This window comes from Lissotriton helveticus, chromosome 2_1 (genome assembly GCF_964261635.1).
Source record: "Lissotriton helveticus chromosome 2_1, aLisHel1.1, whole genome shotgun sequence".
NCBI lineage: Eukaryota > Metazoa > Chordata > Amphibia > Caudata > Salamandridae > Lissotriton > Lissotriton helveticus.
Genome location: NC_136059.1, coordinates 1,364,928,407 through 1,364,947,770, shown reverse-complemented (window position 1 = coordinate 1,364,947,770; position 19,364 = coordinate 1,364,928,407). Strand labels below are relative to the sequence as shown.

The following is a 19,364-nucleotide window of genomic DNA, read 5'->3' as shown; positions in this document are numbered from 1 at the left end:
TCGGGTTAGTCCATCCACTGTGTTGTTAGGAGGGGAGGGGAGAGATTATATTCCACAAATGATGTACAAGTATAAGAGGTAGCAATCAGTGCAGTACAGGAGTTAAAAGCGCAGTACAGGAATTAAAAGCGCTCTGGGTGCCACCCACAGAAAATGTGCAGTAAACCAGTGGAAGTAGAATATTAGTGGTATACTGGTAAAAAATACAGATGCAAACAACAAGTTACCTGAGTCAAGGTGACACTAGTGAGCAGCCAGGAATATGTGAGGTAGCGATCGGTGCATTATAGTAGCAGTATAATACCGCAATAAAGGATAAACAACAATCATACGACGGTTTAGAAACAGCGCTATGAGAAGTATGTGGTAGTTGAGATTATTCTAATAGGCCACTTCTTTGGGTATGGTCAGATCGTGCATATGACTAGTCCAAGATGGCCACTAAGGAGAGCGAGAGACCTGTCTAAAATGGCCGCCAAGTAGGGGTGATGGAGATGATAGTCCTCTTTTAGTTGTTGTTGCTTGAAGAACAGGGAAGGGCAGTTTCAGTTTCCGTTTGAGCAAGCCCAGTTCCTAGCTTGATGGGAGAGAGTCTTATCTCTATTTTGGTGGTCTTGTGTGGAGGAGTTAAGATGCCGGGCCTCGTGAGCATCGGAGGTACAGGAGGGGATTTATGGCTACAGTTTTATTACCCCCAGCCATTTTGAACAAAGGAAGTTTTAGAAAGTGTGTAAAAGCGAGTGGAGTGAATAAATACCTTATTGTGCGATTTGCTCAGCAATTACGTTGAGGTTACAAGCAGCGTTCTGCATATACCGAGGGTCTAAGTGCACCGCTGCATAGTGTATCCCTTTCTGGCCCGTTGTTGGTTAATGTTTGTGTCCGATCAAAGCAGCTGAGCTGTGTCTCCTCCCGCCTCGATAGGCGTTGACGTTGTTGTGTATTTACCTATTGCCTGATTCAGCAGATCCCTAGGCAGCGATGCCGTGTGTTTTTCCGCGCTTTTCCGTCCGCCTCAGGGCTCTCTCTTTCCTCTCCCTGGGCGACGGCACCGCACTTTCAATATTCTCCTGCTCCAGGCTCAGGCGGGGCCAGCTCCAGTCGTCCTTTGTCACCCCGGGTCCCGCCCGCCTCAGGGTTCCACTCCGGCAGCTCTGGGCGGCAAGTGCACAGCCGGCATACGGGAGACAAGCCCTCAATGTCAGCAGGTCGCTACCCTCTCCGGGCGCCACCGGGATTGCGATGAGTCCAGCCCCCGGCGCGAGTAGAAGTCATCCAGATCTAGCCACGCGGGTCTAGCCGCAAGCTAACAATCACCCAGACCGTTAACCGATGATAGGAGTCTCACCGGCATCTGCGGCAGGGATCCAGGCATTCACCGCTACGGAGTCTGATGCAGGCGACGGCGAGACACTGGCGGGTCACCTCTGTCGAACACCCCTGGTGGTCCGGTCCAGTCGTCCTGCGCTCCTCTAGTCTTCTGTTGTGGGTCGCAGGGGTCAGTCCGATGCAGGCGACGGCGAGACACTGGCGGGTCACTTCTGGCGAACCCCCGGTGGTCCGGTCCAGTCGTCCTGTGCTCCTCTAGTCTTCCGTTGTGGGTCGCAGGGGTCAGTCGTCCGTCCGGAGCCTCACCGACATCTGCAGCAGGGATCCAGGCATTCCCGCCGCGAAGTCCGGTACAGGTGACGGCGAAATTCTGGCGGGTCACCTCGGGCGAGTAACTCCGGTGGTCAGCTCCTGTCGACCTGTGCTCCGCCGATGTTCCGTTGCGGGTTGCAGGGGTCCTAGTAGTCCAAGCAGTCCAGTTACATCGACAATCCAGTTATCTTAGAATCCTGTTACATTTAGAATCCAGTTACTTGTAAACGCTCCAAAGATGATGCGTGCTATCAGGGATAATTCCAGGAGAGGGATCCCAAGCACTAGGTGCTCCAGAGCTAGAGCTCCTACCAGGCGGCCATCTTGGTTAGAAATCCAATTTCGTATTATTTGCAATGACTCTCTTTAAGAATTAGGAAAGACAAGCCTGCAGAGTAATTTCTTTAATGAATCAGGTGAGCAGCTAGAGTACCTATCTTCTTCTAAAATAAACTGAAGTGCTTCGCCATTGGGATCCCTTTCTCCAAAGACACAAAAACTCCTCCTAAAAACTCTGGTAACAAGGGACTATATACAATTGGGGTAGAATGTGCTGGAATAATACGTATGTAAGCATTAAAGCCTGCCAGAAACAAGTAAAATAAAATGCAGAGTTTTACTCTGTCTTTGTGCTGCTGCTGTATTAAATCTGAAGAATACACTTTCCTTCTCTGGTGGGACTGACTGTTTCAGGATTTGAAGGCAAATAAAGTGCCGGGTAGCCGAACTAAGAAATACTACATTTACTGGTAACTATAACTCGTGCCCTAAGGTAACTATAACTAGCGCCCTTACCATGTATTGTTTTCTCATCAATAATTTCACTGCAAATGTCGCAGTGATATTATCAATGATGTCACAAATGTCATGAGTGATGTAATATGTGGGGTAATTAGCAGTGCATGACAAGGGCACGAGTTATATTTACTTGAGATAACTATAACTGTTGAATTTCTATGGTTTTGTATGTGTAAAATCTGAAGCTAACTATATCGTTCCTGTAACCTTTGGTTTTTTAATGAATTTCTACATTTAAAAAAATCTATTTCCTAACTATAAAATCCCTATAACCTTTGTTTTTTTTCAAGTGGGAGTATGAGTGGTTGTTTTGGTGTGATAGTGTATTTGTGTGTCAGTGCATGTGTGGCTAGCTGTTTGGATCTGTGAGTAGGTGTGTGAGTGGGGGTGTCAGTGTCTGAGTGGGTTTGTGAGTGGGGGTGGCTGTGTGAGTGGGTTTGTCAGTGGTTGTTTGTGTGGGTCTGTGAGTGGGTGTCAGTGTCTGAGTGGGTCTGGGAGTGGGTATGTCAGTGTCTGAGTGGGTCTTTGAGAGGGTATTTGAGTGTTTCAGTGGGTCTGTTAGTGGGTGTGTGAGTGGGTCTGTGAGATTGTGTGAGTGGGTGTGTGAGATTGTGTGAGTGGGCGTGTGTGTGTGAGTGGGCGTGTGTGTATGAGTGGGCGTGTGTGTATGAGTGGGCGTGTGTGTGTGTGTATGAGTGGGCGTGTGTGTGTGTATGAGTGGATGTGTGTGTGTGTCTGAGTGGGTGCATGAGTGTCTGAGTGGGTCTTTAAGTAGGTGTGAGAGTGTCTTAATAGGGCTGTGGGTGTGAGAGTGTCTCAGTGGTGGGTCTGTTAGTAGGTGTGTGAGTGGGTTTGTGAGTTGGTATGAGATTGAGGGGATGTGTGAGTGTCTAACTGGGTCTGTGAGTGGGTGTGGGTGAGTAGGTGGGTGTGAGTGAGTGGGTCTGTGAGTGGGTGCATGAGTGGATCTGTCAGGGGGTGTGAGAGTGAGTGTATGTGAGTGGGTGCAGGAGTGAATTTGTCAGTGGGTGTGAGTGAGTGGGTCTGTGTGTGGGTGTGAGTATCTGAGTGGCTCTGGGAGTGGGATGGTCTGTCTGAATGAGTTTGTCTGGGTTTGTCAGTGGGCGGGTCTGTGAGTGGGTTTGAAAACCTTTGAGTGGGTCTGTCAGTGGATGTTTGAGTGGGTATATGAATGAGTGCGAGAAGGAGTGGATCTGTGAGTGGGTCTATCAGTGAGTGTCTGAGGGGGTCTGTGAGAGTGTCTGAGGGGGTCTGTGAGAGTGTCTGAGTGGGTCTGTGAGAGTGTCTGAGTGGGTTTGTGAGTGGGCGTGTGTGGGTCTGAGTGGGCGTGTTTGTGTCTGAGTGGGTCTGTCAAAGGTTGCGAGTGTCTGAGGAGGTCTGTCAGTATCTGAATGGGCTGTGAGTGGGTGTGTCTGAGAAGTTCTGAGGGAGTGTGAGTAGGTGTGAGTGTCTCTGTGTTGGGTATGTTAGTGGGTGTGTAAGAGTGGGCCTCTGAGTTGGTGTGAGACTGAGTGGGTGTGTGAGTTTCTGACTGGGTCTGTGAGTGGGTGTGAGTGTCTGACTGGGTCTGTGAGTGGGTATGAGTATCTGAGTGGGACAGTGAGTGGGTGCATGAGTGTAGGAGTGGATCTGTCAGTGGGTGTGAGTGGGTCTATGAGTGGATGTGAGAGTATCTGAGTGGCACTGGGACTGGGTGTGTCAGTGTCTGAATGGGTTTGTCAGTGGGTGTGAGTGAGTGGGTCTGAGAGCTACTGAGTGGGTCTGTAAGTGGATGTGTGAGTAACTGGGTATGTGAATGGGTGTGAGAGGAGTGTGTCTGTGAGTGGGTTTATCAGTGAGTGTGTGAGTGTTTGAGGGGGTCTGTGAGAGTCTGTGAGTGGGTCTGTGAGTGTGAATAGGTCTGAGTGGGCTGTGAGTGAGTGTGAGTGTGCCTGAGTGGGTGTGAGAGTGTCCGAGTGGATATGTGAATGGATCCGTCCTACTCATTCGTCATTCCTGTCCTACCCTATTTGCATCCACCCTCTCTCTATCATCCTTACTCGCCCTTGCTTCTCGTCATTTCCCCTCAAACCCCCCCCCCTACTTCTCCCCCTTATCAACCTAACTGATCACTAACCTCCCTATCCTTACTCTGCAATTTCAGGCTCTTTTTTTTTTCTTTTCAATTTGTGCCTTATCATATTTTTGATTATCACTTCTTCCACATTCTGATATGCTTACTTCCCTTATTTATCGTTTTGTAATCCGTTAGGCTGAGACTTATATGTTAGGAAATATACAAAGCATGTCTTATTGACCCTCTTGTCTCAAAAATGTAAAGCGCTCGGATACCCCTGGGTCCAGCCAGCGCTATATAAAACCTCTCAAATAATTAAATAAATAAATAAATCCGCCAGTGAGTGCCCGAGTACATCTGTGATTGCAGATATTCATTTTGTTAATTTTAAGGCCGAATATGCGGATCCGCTGTGGCGTTACAAGGGGGGTTGCGCGGAGCGTTGCGGCTGAACTACGAAATCCTCGCACATGGAAAAAAAATAGTTTTGGGGCAGTTCCTTGCCTATCAAGGGTCCCTCGCAGACCCCGATATTGCACCAATGTGGTCAGGGTACCTGTACCCTGACCCCTTCTATTATTACATTTGATCGGAGTTTTCAAAACCGGAGACCATTCCTCGATATCAAAATAGCGGCCACAAGGATCCGCGTGTCCCGTGATACAAATGTGCTTTTCTTTTATTATCACAAAAACTACTGAACGGATTTACACCAAATCACACCAAGCATTTGCAATGCAATTGGTCTCGCAGTTGTGAGAGTTTGAGCTATTGGCATTGTAAATGCCTTTTATTTACGTGTTGGTTTTTAAAACATAAATAAAAGGCATTGTTATTTATAATGGCAATAGCTTAAACTCTCGCAAACGCGAGACCTATTGCATTGCAAATGATTGTTCTCCCACTGCAGACAGAGCTGGCATTGGGTTCATTAATAGGGTTTATAAGGGTGACAGGCAAGAAATCAATGCGCAGGGTTTTGCAGGGGTTTACAAGAATCTCACAGTTTGCTCAAGTGCAAAATGAGGTTTGCTACAGACAACACATTATCCACTGAGACACATTGCCCTCATGTTTAAAAGGGTGGCCTAATACCGAAGCCACTGATGAGGTTTGGGGTAATTTCTTCAGAAGCAGTTACTCTTAAGTGTACTGAAATGAGCGGTCTACTCCAGGGCTATAACGCAAACCCCTGTGGTGCAGGGGGCTCCAACCTTCAAAGGGGATCCCCCAACCCTTCAAGGGGCATCATTCAGCCCAAGTTCAATGAATATATGTGAGATATTGGAGAGGCAGGACCACCGCATCACTTTCTGCAGGGAGGCATAATTTTGCGATCTGCCACTGGTCTGCCCTGGTCATTACAGTGCCTTTCACAATATGGAAATTTAGCTTGTCTTTAAAACAAACTCAGGAGCCCTTGGTGTATCATTTTAAACCTAACCCATGAAAAGACAGTGAAGGATGTTGTAACGTTTCATCCAATTACTAAAACTGCGCTATTTATCACAGGGAAAATTTCACTCATTCTTTCAGTGTTTTCTCCGGGTGGTTCTGCCCGACTTCCCTATAAAAAGCTCCCGGATTTCTGTATTAGATCGCCATCGCCACATGTGGGTTCCTCTGACTTATCCAGATCTGCTTTGTAGCATGAATTGCAGTAGGGGCAGCTGTTAGAGCAGAGACGCCTACGGGTATTTGTTGCGCTTTAGAAATGTCAAAAATAAATAAATAAATAAATAAAATAAATAAACTGCTAGAAGATCTTTGCAATGTCCAGAGGCTCTCAAGTGGCAGCATGTTCGCTTCAATGGCTGATCTCTGCTCACCCCGCAGGTGCACTCAAAATAATCGGGAAATCATCTTCAGTTAGTAAAGAATTGTCGCGTTAACACAATATCTTGTGGTGGGGTACTAAAAGAGCACAACGGGACATAGATTGTGATATTAATCGCACATGCATATTACACAGCAAATACGTTGCTTGGTGCTTAAGTAAAAGAAATATATTTACCCTGCTCTGTGGTACTCATTTTATCAGCCTACGAAAGATTGGAGACTGTGTCAAACATCTTCTGAAGTCACACCTGTTGCTGGAGCAGGGAAGCACCCCATAGGCTATTAAACCTGGTAACCAATGACAATGTACTGTAACCAATGACAATATACTGTTTTAAGTTAAGATACATACACACACACATATGTGTTTTTTATATGTATATGTTTCTATATCTATGTGTATGTATTTATGTTTGTGTATATAAAAAAAAAATATATATATCCATGAGAGAGAACACCAACAGTTGGAGGCCCACACGCAACCGTGATGTAATTATTTATTTTCTTTTGGCAGCACAGCACACACACACTTAATCAGCACGAGCAGATATCGCCATAGAAGTTCCAACGCGTTTCGGGCGTCACCGCGCCCTTCATCTTGGGAAATGGCATGTAGGGAGAAGCAGCGTTACGTTTCTTTAAATAATCCTTTAGTAGGTTCTCGTTGCTGTTGTCTCCTGACAAAAATAAAGAAACCACAGTGGGTTGCTCGAGCATTTAAAAGTGTCCGCTCCGCTGATTCATCCCAAAAGAAAACATCATGCTGCTCCATACGTGTTATTCAGAGTAATGACACGGGACTAGGCAGCGGGGGCTCTCCACGACCTGGTGCAGGCCGTAATACATCCAAATGAGAGAGAACACCAACAGTTGGAGGCCCACACGCAACCCTGAGGAAATTATTTATTTTCTTTTGGCAGCACAGCACACACTTCATCAGCACGAGCAGATATCGCCATAGAAGTTCCAACGCGTTTCGGGCGTCACCGTGCCCTTCATCTTGGGAAATGGCATGTAGGGAGAAGCAGCGTTACATTTCTTTAAATAATGTTCATGTAGTCCCGCCCACTGGCGTCTTTGCTATGCATCCTGGTATTTGCAGTTTTCAATAATCCTTTAGTAGGTTCTCGTTGCTGTTGTCTCCTGAAAAATAAAGAAACCACAGTGGGTTGCTCGAGCATTTAAAAGTGTCCGCTCCGCTGATTCATCCCAAAAGAAAACATCGCGCTGCTCCATACGTGTTATTCAGAGTAATGACACAGGACCTGCTTTTAGGCAGCGGGGGCGCTCCACGACCCGATGCAGGCCGTAATACATCCAAATGAGAGAGAACACCAACAGTTGGAGGCCCACACGCATCCGTGATGAAATTATTTATTTTCTTTGGGCAGCACAGCACACACTTCATCAGCACGAGCAGATATCGCCATAGAAGTTCCAATGCGTTTCGGGCATCACCGCGCCCTTCATCTTGGGCAATGGCATGTAGGGAGAAGCAGCGTTGCGTTTCTTTAAATAATGTTCATGTAGTCTCGCCCACTGGCGTCTTTGCAACAATATAGAGTTTTTTTTTAATATACACAATTTTGCCCCTGTAGTTGTGAGATGTGCTGCAAAGGAATTATTTGCATTTTTTTATAAACATTATTTTAGTCTACTTATCTGAACATTTCACAAAGGGCAACTGTCAACTACGTTAGTGGCATGTGTCACTATCATTTCTAGGTCAATTTGAAGGGGCGTTACAACATTGTAGTTCTACTTTTAAGTCTGGTGCATCCTAGTTTTTGTTTAGTAAATTCTGGTCATCTTACGCCAGCCCCTGCATCAAGACCAGCTCACCACATACCATTCAGGAAGGAACCCCACTAGCTACGCATAAAGAAGATGCTTTATTTAATATTCCGAACTGTCCTCAATAGAAGATCCTACATTGGCAGCCACAGATTCCAGAAATTGCACTTAGTGAGAAATAGCATACCCTTGAGATGAAACAGGATGACACAGAGCACATATGAGCAACACAATGACATAACCCACATTGAACATTCGGAAGAACTCGGAGGCTGTCATCTTTACCTTAAGCTCCTCATTCAGCGTGCCATACATATCATTGATCTTATGAACTTCCTTCAAAGTGTCATCTTCATTAAAAAAATCTGACCTTGGGACAAAAAGCAAACAAAATCTTTACCATGCATATATTTGCTTACTTTTTTTTTGACTAACACAATTTCACCTCACTTTATTCCAATAGGGCTTACATACATGATGAACTGGAACAAAAAATAAACACTCTGGGATTTTAAAACAGTTGACAAGGTTGTAAAATGACAAAATAAGGACAATCTTATGGTGTTAATGGAAAATAGGAAAGCAGGTACAAATATTACAGTTAAGCCTGAAATGAAGATATGAATATGCTACTTACCAGTATGCATCTGTTCTTGGCATGTAGGGCTGCTGACATTCATATCTATAGCATAGATCGCCGCCTAGTGTTGGGTCCGGATGATTGCACATTGTTGTCCTGGAAGAGTCTTCGAAGTATCACGAGATAGGTGGCTCCTCCCCTGGACTACAGTGCGCATGGGCATCGACTCCATCCTCAGATTGTTTTTAGCCATTGTGGCAAAGATGGAGTGTAATAGTGTAAGCGATGGCCATGCCTAAGAGTAAATGCAAGAAAAGTCTGCAGCCGCTACAGGCGCCGGGGAGGAGGGCGGGCGATATGAATGTCAGCAGCCCTACATGCCAAGAACAGATGCATACTGGTAAGTAGCATATTCAGTTCGAGGCATGTGGGCTGCTGAATTCATATCTATAGCATAGAATATATAGCAGTCCCTCCCTTAACGGCGGCCGCCTGTGCCAGCTACAGAAGTCTGAAATAGTGTCTGAAGAACAGCCTGCCCTACAGCTGCCTGCTCATTGGAGTGCACATCTACACAGTAATGTTTAGTAAAGGTATGTGGTGTAGACCATGTGGCTGCTCTACAAATATCTTCCAAAGGGATATTACCAAGGAAAGCCATAGAGGCCCCCAACTTGCGGGTGGAGTGGGCTCTGGGAGGGACCGTTAAAGTGCGCTTAGCCTTGTGATAGCAAATCTGAATACACTTAATGATCCACCTGGCTATACCTGCTTTGGAAATGGGGTTGCCTTTGTGCTGGGCTCAGAAGGCAACGAAGAGCTGTTGTGTTTTTCTAAAGTCCTTTGTCCTATCAATGTAGTACATCAACGCTCTTTTGACATCAAGAGTGTGGAGCATCCTTTCTGCCACTGTTTCAGGGTTCTGAAAGAATGCAGGCAGTTCGATGGTTTGAATAACATGAAACTGCGAAACCACCTTAGGAAGGAATTTAGGGTTAGTGCGCAGCACTACCCTGTTGGAATGAATTTGAATAAATGGCTCTTGTACAGTGAGCGCCTGTAGCTCACTAACACGCCGTAGAGAGGTAATGGCAATGAGAAAAGCCACCTTCCATGTTAAGAATTGAATCTCACAGGAATGGAGAGGCTCAAAAGGTGGGCCCATCAACCTGGTGAGGACCACGTTGAGGTTCCACACAGGAGCTGGCGGGGTCCTGGGAGGGATGACCCCCTTCAGCCCTTCTAGGAAGGCTTTAATGGCAGGCACCCTGAAAACAGAGAGGTGCTGCCTGTTTTGGAGATAAGCCGCTATGGCGGATAAGTGTATCCGAATGGAAGCATATGCTAGATTGCATTTGTAAAGATGTAACAAATAGCAGATGATATTAGGAATGGAAGCATCTAGCGGGTTGATGTTGTGTTCTGTACAGTAAATGACAAACCGCTTCCATTTCGCTGCATAGCAAGCTCTGGTAGTGGGCCTCCTCGCCTCCCGGATGATGTCCATGCATTCAGGAGGCAAGTCAAGGTAGCCAAATTCTAAGACCTCAGGAGTCAGATCGCCAGGTTGAGCTGTTGCGGATCTGGGTGCTGAATGTCGCCATGGTTCTGCGTCAAGAGCCTGGGTGTGAGGCACAGCCTTTGATGCAGTACCACGGAGAGTTCCAGAAACGTGGTGTACCATGGTTGGCGTGCCCACGTTGGAGCAACCAGGATGAGTGTCATCGAGTGTTGCTTTAGCTTTCTTGCCAACAGCGGTATGAGAGGTGCTGGGGGAAAAGCGTACGCAAATCTGCCTGACCAGTTTATCCATATCGCATTGCCCTGCGACTGTGGGTGAGGGAACCTGGCGGCAAAGCTTTGGCATTTTGCGTTTTCCCTTGTGGCAAACAGGTCTATCTCTGGATGACCCCACTGCTGGAAGTACGGGTGGAGTACTGATGGGTGTAACTCCCACTCGTGCGTCTGGTGGTTGTACCTGCTGAGCAGATCCGCCATCTGATTGTCCTTGCCCGGGAGGTGTTCCGCCATGAGGAAGATGTTCCTCTGAATTGCCCACTTCCACATGCTCTGAGCCAGGTGAGACAGCTGTGGAGAGTGTGTACCTCCCTGCTTCTGGATATAGTACATTGCCGTCATGTTGTCCGTCCGGATCAACACGACCTTGTTGCACAGATGTACTTTGAAGGACTTCAGCGCCATGAAGATTGCCATCAGTTCTAAGTAGTTGATGTGCATCTTCCTTTGCTGCGTCGACCATAGTCCCTGCACCGTGTAGTGGAGTACATGAGCTCCCCATCCCTGGAGAGATGCGTCCGTCGTCAGGATAATCTGTGGCACAGGCTCTTGCAAAGGTCGGCCCTTGCAAAGGTTTGTGGATTCCACCAATGCAGAGAGTTGTACGCCCGACCGGTCACCAACACTAGGTCTTTCAACTGTCCTTGAGCCTGAGTCCACTGATGTGCCAAGCATTCTTGGAGCGGGCGCATATGTAACCTCGCATGCGGGACTATGAAGATGCAGGAGGCCATCATGCCTATCAACTGCATGAACACTCTCGCTGGAAGTGAGTGTTGCGGTCTGAACTTTTGGATTAGCGACTGGATGTTGTCGATCCGCACTGAATTTGGCTGAGCCGTGGCTGCCAGAGTATCTATCGTCGCGCCCAGATACTGCCGCACATGTGCCGGCTGAAGGTGCGACTTCGGATAGTTCAGTGAGAAGCCCAGACCGTGAAGGAGATGAATGGTGTGGGACATGTCGGCGGCGCACTGCTGGGCTGACCTTGCCTGAACCAGCCAGTCGTCCAGATAAGGATAGACATGGACGTTTTGCCTCCTGAGGTGCGCCGCCACTGTCGCCAGACATTTCGTGAACACTCTGGGGGCTGTGGTCACCCCGAAAGGAAGGACCTTGAATTGGTAATGCCGATTCTGAATGGTGAACCTGAGGTATTTCCTGTGAGATGGATGGAGTGGGATGTGAAAGTATGCATCCTTGAGATCCAAGGTTGCGAGGAAGTCTCCCTGATTGAGTAATGGAAGAACCTGCTGCAGTGTTAGCATGTGGAAGTGTTCTGAGAGAATGTACTGGTTTAGGGGCCTCAGGTCCTGAATAGGTCTGAGGGACCCGTCCTTTTTTGGTATTAAGAAGTACAGGGAATACACCCCTGTGCCTTCTTCCCCCACAGGCACGAGCTCTATTGCGCCTTTTTGCAGCATGACAAGAACCTCCTGCTGCAATAAGTGCAAATGCTCTGCTGACATAGGACGGTGCTTTGGTGGTATGTTGGGTGGAGTGGATGTTAGCTCCAAACAATAGCCGAACTGGATAAGTTTCCTGACCCACCTGTCTGTGGTGATGGATTTCCAGACTGGCAGAAACTGCTGGAGTCTCCCCCCGACAGGTGTTGGATGGTCGGGGGGCAGTGACAGGGAGTCACTGTTTGTTGGTGGCAGAGGAACAGGAGTTGTTGTTGCCTCTGCCTCTGTCCTTGGTGCTGTTGCCCCGGTATCCTCCTCTACTCTGCTTGGTGTACGAGGATTGCGCCCCACCTTTATTGAACTGTGTCTGCTGTGACATCTGGCCTCTGTTAACACCTCAATTGCCTGAGCCACGAAAAGTGTTCCCTCGAAACTGTTGGGACTGGAGAGCTCCCATGGACTTGGCAGTCTCAGTATCTTTCTTTATTTTTTCCAGGGTGGTATCCACCTCTGGACCAAATAACCTGTCAGGGTTTACTGGCTGGTTAAGGATGGTAGTTTGGATTTCTGGTTTAAAACCTGAGATTCTGAGCCATGCTTGCCGTCTGAGCATTACACTGGTATTAATTGCTCTGGCCGCAGTGTCCGCAACGTCTAGTGCGCACTTAATGGAAGCGTTAGTGATGAGCTTCCCTTCCTGGATAAGCATCTCCCCTGCCTCTTTATATTGGTCTAGTAGATGTTGCAATAGGGTCTCTAGTGTGTCGTAGTGTGCCCTGTCGTAACGTGCCAAGAGCGCCTGCGTGTTAGATATACGCCAGATATTGGCAGCTTGAGCTGCTACTCTCTTTCCTGATGCCTCCAGCACTTTAGATTCTTTGTCTGGGGGAGGAGCTTCACCGGTGGTCTGCGAATTCGCCCTTTTGCGGGCATTAGAAACTACCAAAGAGTCCAATGGCAACTGGCCCTTGATATAGGTAGGATCGCCAGGTGCCGCTCTGTATTTCTTCTTGATTCTAGGGTTGACTACCCTTGACCGTGTGGGTTCCTTAAAGATGTCCGCAGCATGCTAAGGACCCCCTTCAGCATAGGAAGAGTCTTGACAGTCTTTTCAGCAGTTGAGAAAGTGTCAAAGAGGAAGTCCACATCCACAGGGTCAGCATGTAGTTTCACGTCGTGGTTCTTGGCTGCCCTTTCAATTAAGGCATTAAATGCCGCAGAATCCTCGGTGGGAGAGGTCTTAACATTGTACACCTGAGGGTCATGGACGGTGTGCTGATCCCCTTGGTCACCTGCCCCTATCCAGGAGTCCTGTTGCTCATCAGGCTCTGTGTTGGCTTGGAAATTGTATTCCTCGCCCTGCTCTCCTGCATCCTCTCCATCAGAGTAAGTGGGTGAGGGTGTCGCAATTCTTGGAGACTGTGGAACAATTGGTTCGACCAAGACCATTGAATCTGGAGCAGGCCTTTTGCGCTTTAGAGGAATGGTATACGACTCCAAAGGCTGCGATGCCGTGACTTTCCTTTTGTAAAGCGTAAGCTTCCCGGTGTCGGCATCGATGAAATGCTCTGTCTGCTCCTCTAGCAAGTGTGGTCGAGGCAGCAAACTCCCAGCCGGATGAGTCGGCTTCGATTCCACAGAGTCCTTGGGCACCGATCGGGGTGCGAAGGCCTTCGGCGCCACCTTCGGCGGCAACGTGAAGAGGATCGGCGTCGAAGTCTTCGGCGTCGAGACAACGGGCTTCGGGGCGGAAGGTGTCTTCCGATCCGACGTTGAAGCCTTGTCCCTAATTCGCTTGAGGGAGTCCGAGACCTGCTTCGTAAAGGAAGCGGACGGTTTCGTCGACCCGACAGTCGACCTCTGTCCACCCCCAGGGGAAGACCCGAGCGTCGATGACTTCGGCTTCTCTGAGCGAGGCGTTGGAGCATCCTCCTTAGGTGCGCCACGATCCTTGTCTTTGGCCGCAGACGCGGACGGCGACGGTTTCGGATCTGCAGCCTTGACCACTGGCGTCGGGGTTCCGGTCTTCGGCTCGACGCCCTTGCCTGATGTCGGCTCGACCGCCTTCTTGGACTTCGGCTCGACGGTCTTTCTCGGCTCCGATTCGGCGGCCTTCTTTGGCTTCGACTCGACGACCTTGACCACTTTCGGCACCTTGACCGGGTCGACAGCTTTCTTCGGCGTCGACCGCTTCGACACCTCGGAAGATGACTGCGTCGATGGGGGAGCAGACGTCTTCGGTTTCGATGGCCCCTCGGCCATTTTTGTTTTGGTCGACACCGATGGTTTCAGTTTCGTTTTCGTTTTCGACAATGGCGGCTCCGCCGAAGTGTCCGTAGCCGGGCCAGAAGGCGGGGCCGTGGATGCTGTTATAAGGTCTTGGGTAAGGCCGAGTGGCGATCCCTCGACCTGAGCCTTTGTAAATGTTCGAACGGGGCATAGCTCTTCCTCTGAGCTATCTTCCATGGCCCCATAGGCCTCATTGTCGTCTCCTACCTCGTCGATGACTTCTTCTACATCGAGGCCTTCGACATCCGCGTCGTATTCGCATTCGATGTCCACCGTTAGAGGTGAAATCTGCATTCGAACCTCTTGTTCGTCTGCTTCTGCGTCGTCGAAGATGTCCACCGGTGCAGGGGCCGACTGCCGGGCCGCCATGCGGGCCACGCGCCGAAGCCGAAGAGTCTTCGTCGAACGAAACTTTGAACAAGCCATACAGCTGGCTTCATTGTGGTCCGGCGACAGGCACTTGTTGCACACCGGGTGGACGTCGATGTGTGGGTACTTCGATCCACACACGGGACACTTCTTGAACGGGCTCCGTTCCATGTCGTGTTGTCGAGGGTCTTGCTGCATCGACTGGGCCTCGATCACCTAAGAGTCACTCGACTCCCTGGAAATCCAACTCGGGAACTGAGTCGGAACAGAACCGGGGCACCGAACGCAAACAATACCGACGTATAGAAAAAGGCCTTAGGGCCTCGAAAAGTTTAAGTTGATTCCGAACTGGAGATAACGAAATTACATCCGAACCCAATGGCGAAAAAAAACAATCTGAAGATGGAGTCGATGCCCATGCGCACTGTAGTCCAGGGGAGGAGCCACCTATCTTGTGATACTTCGAAGACTCTTCCAGGACAACAATGTGCAATCATCCGGACCCAACACTAGGCGGCGATCTATGCTATAGATATGAATTCAGCAGCCCACATGCCTCGAACATGATGATTAAGAAAGGGTACATGAAAGGTACTAAGACTGGAATTAAAATCAGCCAGTTCCACAAACAAACAAAACACAGAAGAGACGGTTGCTGCTTGCACCAAACTCAGCATCACGTGTTTTGTTAAAGCAGTAATAGTAAGTAGCAGTGCTGCACCAAGAAAAGCTGGTCACTGTGTGGTCTATAAAAGACCACAATTACACCAGACCACCACCAGAATGAACCGGTTGTGGAGTCCTGCTTTCTCAGGTCTAATATCCCTTCCACCCGTTGCACAGAATCCTCTCTGATGCGAACACTTCTCTGGCGGAAACTGCACAATTTCCGCCTCCATCCAATACAATGCTTCATTTTTTGCAGTAATAAATTAACGGCTGACATTTTCTACATCCTTAATGAAAAAATTAAATAATTCATATGATGCGGAAAATTGCTCAGATATACTACCAAAAATGAATAGCCCTAATCCTGTTGCCCGTGATCACTTAAGGCCACTAATAAGGAACCACAGTTGGGGAAACCATATCCAATTACATAGTTCTGGGGTGATAGCATAGCACCGTGAACATTTTCACAGGTAATAAAATGTTCATATAAAACACACATTATAACAGTCTTTTATTCCGGGGCTAATCTTCCCTTTGGAAGAGCAAGCTGGGCTATAGAACGGTAGCAATCTGGCAAAATCCATATTTGAACACCATTTTTTCCAAACATAAGTATAGCATCCAATGGATACGTCAAAAGACAATTACAAAGGCAGCTTTGCTCCTCACTGTGGGTAACAGCATTTACAACGCGGTCATTTCCCCAAAAATACCTTTACCACGCATCCATTACCTCAGCATGTCTTTACCATGCAAATTTTTACCACGCATACCCCTTTGCTATGCATGCCTTTACATCAAAAATGTATATCATAGGTAAGTTTGTATATTAGGGTAAGGACGTTTTTTAGGGAGGAAGAGGGAATTTGGGTGGCAAGGGTATTTTTAGGGTTTAGGATAGGTATGGAAATTTGAGGGGCAAGGGGGTTTTAGGGTTTAGGGTGGGTAGGGGTATTTGGGTGGCAAGGGGGTTTTAGGGTTTAGGGTAGGTAAGGGTGTTTGGGTGGTAAAAATGTTCATTAGGGTTTAGGGTGGGTGTTAAGGGTATTTTTAGGATGGGTAAAAGTATTTGGGTGGCAAGGGTATATTTAGTGTGGGTAAGGGTATTTTTAGGGTTTAGGGTGGGTAAAGGTATTAGGGTGGCAAGGCTATTTTTAGGGTGGTGATGGTATTTGGGAAGCAAGGGTGTTTTTAGGGTTTATGGTGGTAAAGGTATTGGAGGTAAGGGTATTTTTAGGGTTTAGGGTGGGTAGGGGTATTTGGGTGGCAAGGGTATATTTAGGTTTTAGGGTGGGTAGGGGTATTTGGGCTACAAGGGTATTTGTAGGGTGGAGGGCGTGGCTTGGACTCCGCCGAGCATGGTCGCCTGAGCCCCGAGCTCCGGGCCGATCTCGGAACTTATCCTGTCTGAGACCTTCCCCGCCGCCGACCCATCGTGGTACCTGGGAGGCACGGGGCACCTCGGCAGCAGCTGTGTGCAAGGAGGGACCCTCGGCTGCCTCGAATCCGGAGGCCACAGAGAAGCCCCGTCTACGGCAGTCGGCCATCTTTCCGGAGGCCTACTGTGACCCTCGGATCCCCGTCCTCAATTTATGAGGTGCCGCCTGGAGACCCGGTCCCCCGCGGGCGAGCGGAAGCTGGTGCCGGCCTGGAGACGGCCCCCTGGCAGGGGTAGACGCGGGCGCTCTGCACTAATGCCCGCGTAATCAACGTGGCGACTGGGCGATGAACGGGAGCGAAGGACCCCGGTGAGTGGTGTTGTGGCGTCATCGTGCCCAGGCGGCGGCGCGGCATGATCCCGGAGGGGGACGCCGACTGGAGCGGACCCAGCGTGCGCTGTCGCTGAGAGGAGTGGCTCTACCTTGCGGCCGGCTGGCTGGACTACCGGAGCCGCGGGTCCCGGCCGGGGAGAAGAGCCGCTAAGGAGCTGGGAGCGATGAGTGGCGCTCGGCCTGCTGGGGTCACCGCCGACGAGCTGCGGGACTGGTGGCTGGCGGGCTCACAGACTGAGCGAGACTGGGCCGATGGGGCCCCATTTCTGACCCGGTGCGGACACGGGTAGTGGTGCCTTGGTGCCTGCGCCACAGGGCCCTGGACTCAGGAGGGCCTCTGGGCGTCCCATAGTAGCGGGGCTGGCCCGCGGACACGAACTTATCACCACGGCTGCCTGCGTGCACGGGTGAGGGGCCTGGGGTCGCACTGGGCCCCCCCGGGTGTGGGATCAGCCGGCCGGATTTCCCTGTACTCGTCGAGGAGCCGTGACGGTTCCACGTCCCTGGTGGACCTCGACGGAGGACGTTGGGCCTGGCGGGTGGTGCCCCCTTTGGAGCGACGAGTGCCTGTGGACCTGCAGCACCACCCAGAGACTTCCTTGTACGCGCAGTCCTGGTTACTTGCTTGGCCGGACCTACGGGGACGCGGTTCCCATTGCAGCCCGGGGCACGCTGCGAGACTGACTCTTGGCGCTTGGCGCGACTGCCGAGACCCGGAGCTGCGCCATGGGGAAGCCATGGAAGGGAGCGGGCACAGCGCCGGCCGACCAGACTGAGGACTCCCCTGAGGTTCACGTGCAGAACCCGACGGACAGCCAGACTGCGGGGCTACAACAGCAGCAGATGAATCAGATCCTTAAAGCCATAGGGGACACTAGAGAAGCGCTGCGCCAGGGCATTGCGCAGGTTTCCACAGGCCTAGGCCTCCTGAAGGCGGACCACGACAAGCTCGCTGATCGAGTCAAATCTGCGGAGCTGGCGCTGGAGACATTAGAACCGGCCCAGAAAGCGGCGGACGCCACAATGGAGGACTTACTGCGCAGAGTGCAGCACCTGGAAAGGAGAGCGGCTGATGCAGAAGGGCGCAATAGGCGCAATAACATCCGAGTGGTGGGTTTGCCCGAAAATGTCGAAGGGAGCGACATGGTCTCCTATCTGGAAAACTGGTTGCGGGATGTGGTGGTCCCTGAGGGCCTGACGCACTTCTACACACTGGAGAGGGCTCACAGGGTGCCGGCCCGGCCTCCAGCCCCAGGCCGCCCTCCCCGGCCGGTGGTTGCTCGACTGCTGCATTTCAGGGACCGGGACATCATCCTGCGGCAAGCTAGGTCGGCTGGCCCATATAAGGTGGACAACGCATCTGTGTCTCTTTGACGACGGTGGTGGATTCAGATGGGAGGTTTGTGGCTGTGCTGGGGCGTCTGGATGGCCGGGACGTTACGCTTTGCAGTGTTTATGTCCCAAACTTTGATCAGGCCGCGTTCTTCTCGGCGCTGTCGAGGAGGCCGGCGTCTCTGCTGGTGGGCACGGTGTTTATGGGGGGGAACTTTAATTCGGTGGTAGACGTGGAGATGGACCGTTCTCATCCTCCGCTGGCGCAACCAGTGGTGCGCAGGGTGGCCGGGGCGTGGAAGAATTGGCAAGAACAGTGGGGCCTCTTAGACGCCTGGCGGACACATCACCCCGCTGACAGGGACTATTCGTTTTACTCTGCGCCCCATGACCTCCACGTGCGCCTTGACACTGTTCTTTGTACACCTGGGGCCCAGGAACTCACGCGCAGCAGCGAATACCTAGCGAGGACCATCTCGGATCACAACCCTTGCTTGCTCACGGTCCTTTGGTCCAGACAGCGGCAGCCGGTTCCCACGTGGCGACTGAACCCGTTGGCGCTGGAAGACCCGGTGTTTAACGCGGAGGTGCAGGAGTGCATTAAGCGTTACTTTCAGGAGAACGCGGGGTCCGCGACCACCAGGGCGCTCGAGTGGGACGCCTTTAAAGTGGTGGTACAAGGTGCGTGCCTCTCGTCCTCAGCGGGGGTACGTAGGGCATTGCTAGATGATATAGAGCGGGAGGAGGCCTCACTGCGGCAGGCGGAGAAGGCTAGTCATGTGGATGGGGGCAGTAGGGAGGAAGTGCTAGCGGCTCAGGAGCGGGTAGCCACTCAAGTTGCGAGGCTTCGCTGTTTTGATTATAGGGAGTACATGGTCCGGGCGCACGCTGAGAGGGACCGGGTTGGCTCGTTGTAAGCATGGCTGGCCAACCCCCAGACTAGGGGTACACCGATACTGTCGCTGGCCACGCCTGCGGGGGACTTGGTTTATTCACAA

The 19,364-nt window shown here is 50.3% G+C and overlaps 1 protein-coding gene across 1 annotated transcript in view; it reads right to left on the bottom strand.

Annotated features, from left to right (window-relative positions):
- Window positions 1–19,364, bottom strand: part of ABRAXAS1 (abraxas 1, BRCA1 A complex subunit) — a 193,014-nt gene that overhangs the window by 63,105 nt on the left and 110,545 nt on the right. Inside the window, exon 7 of the mRNA XM_078676299.1 lies at window positions 8,435–8,519. Coding sequence (XP_078532425.1) covers window positions 8,435–8,519 — 85 coding nt within the window. The remainder of the gene's footprint in view (window positions 1–8,434; window positions 8,520–19,364) is intronic.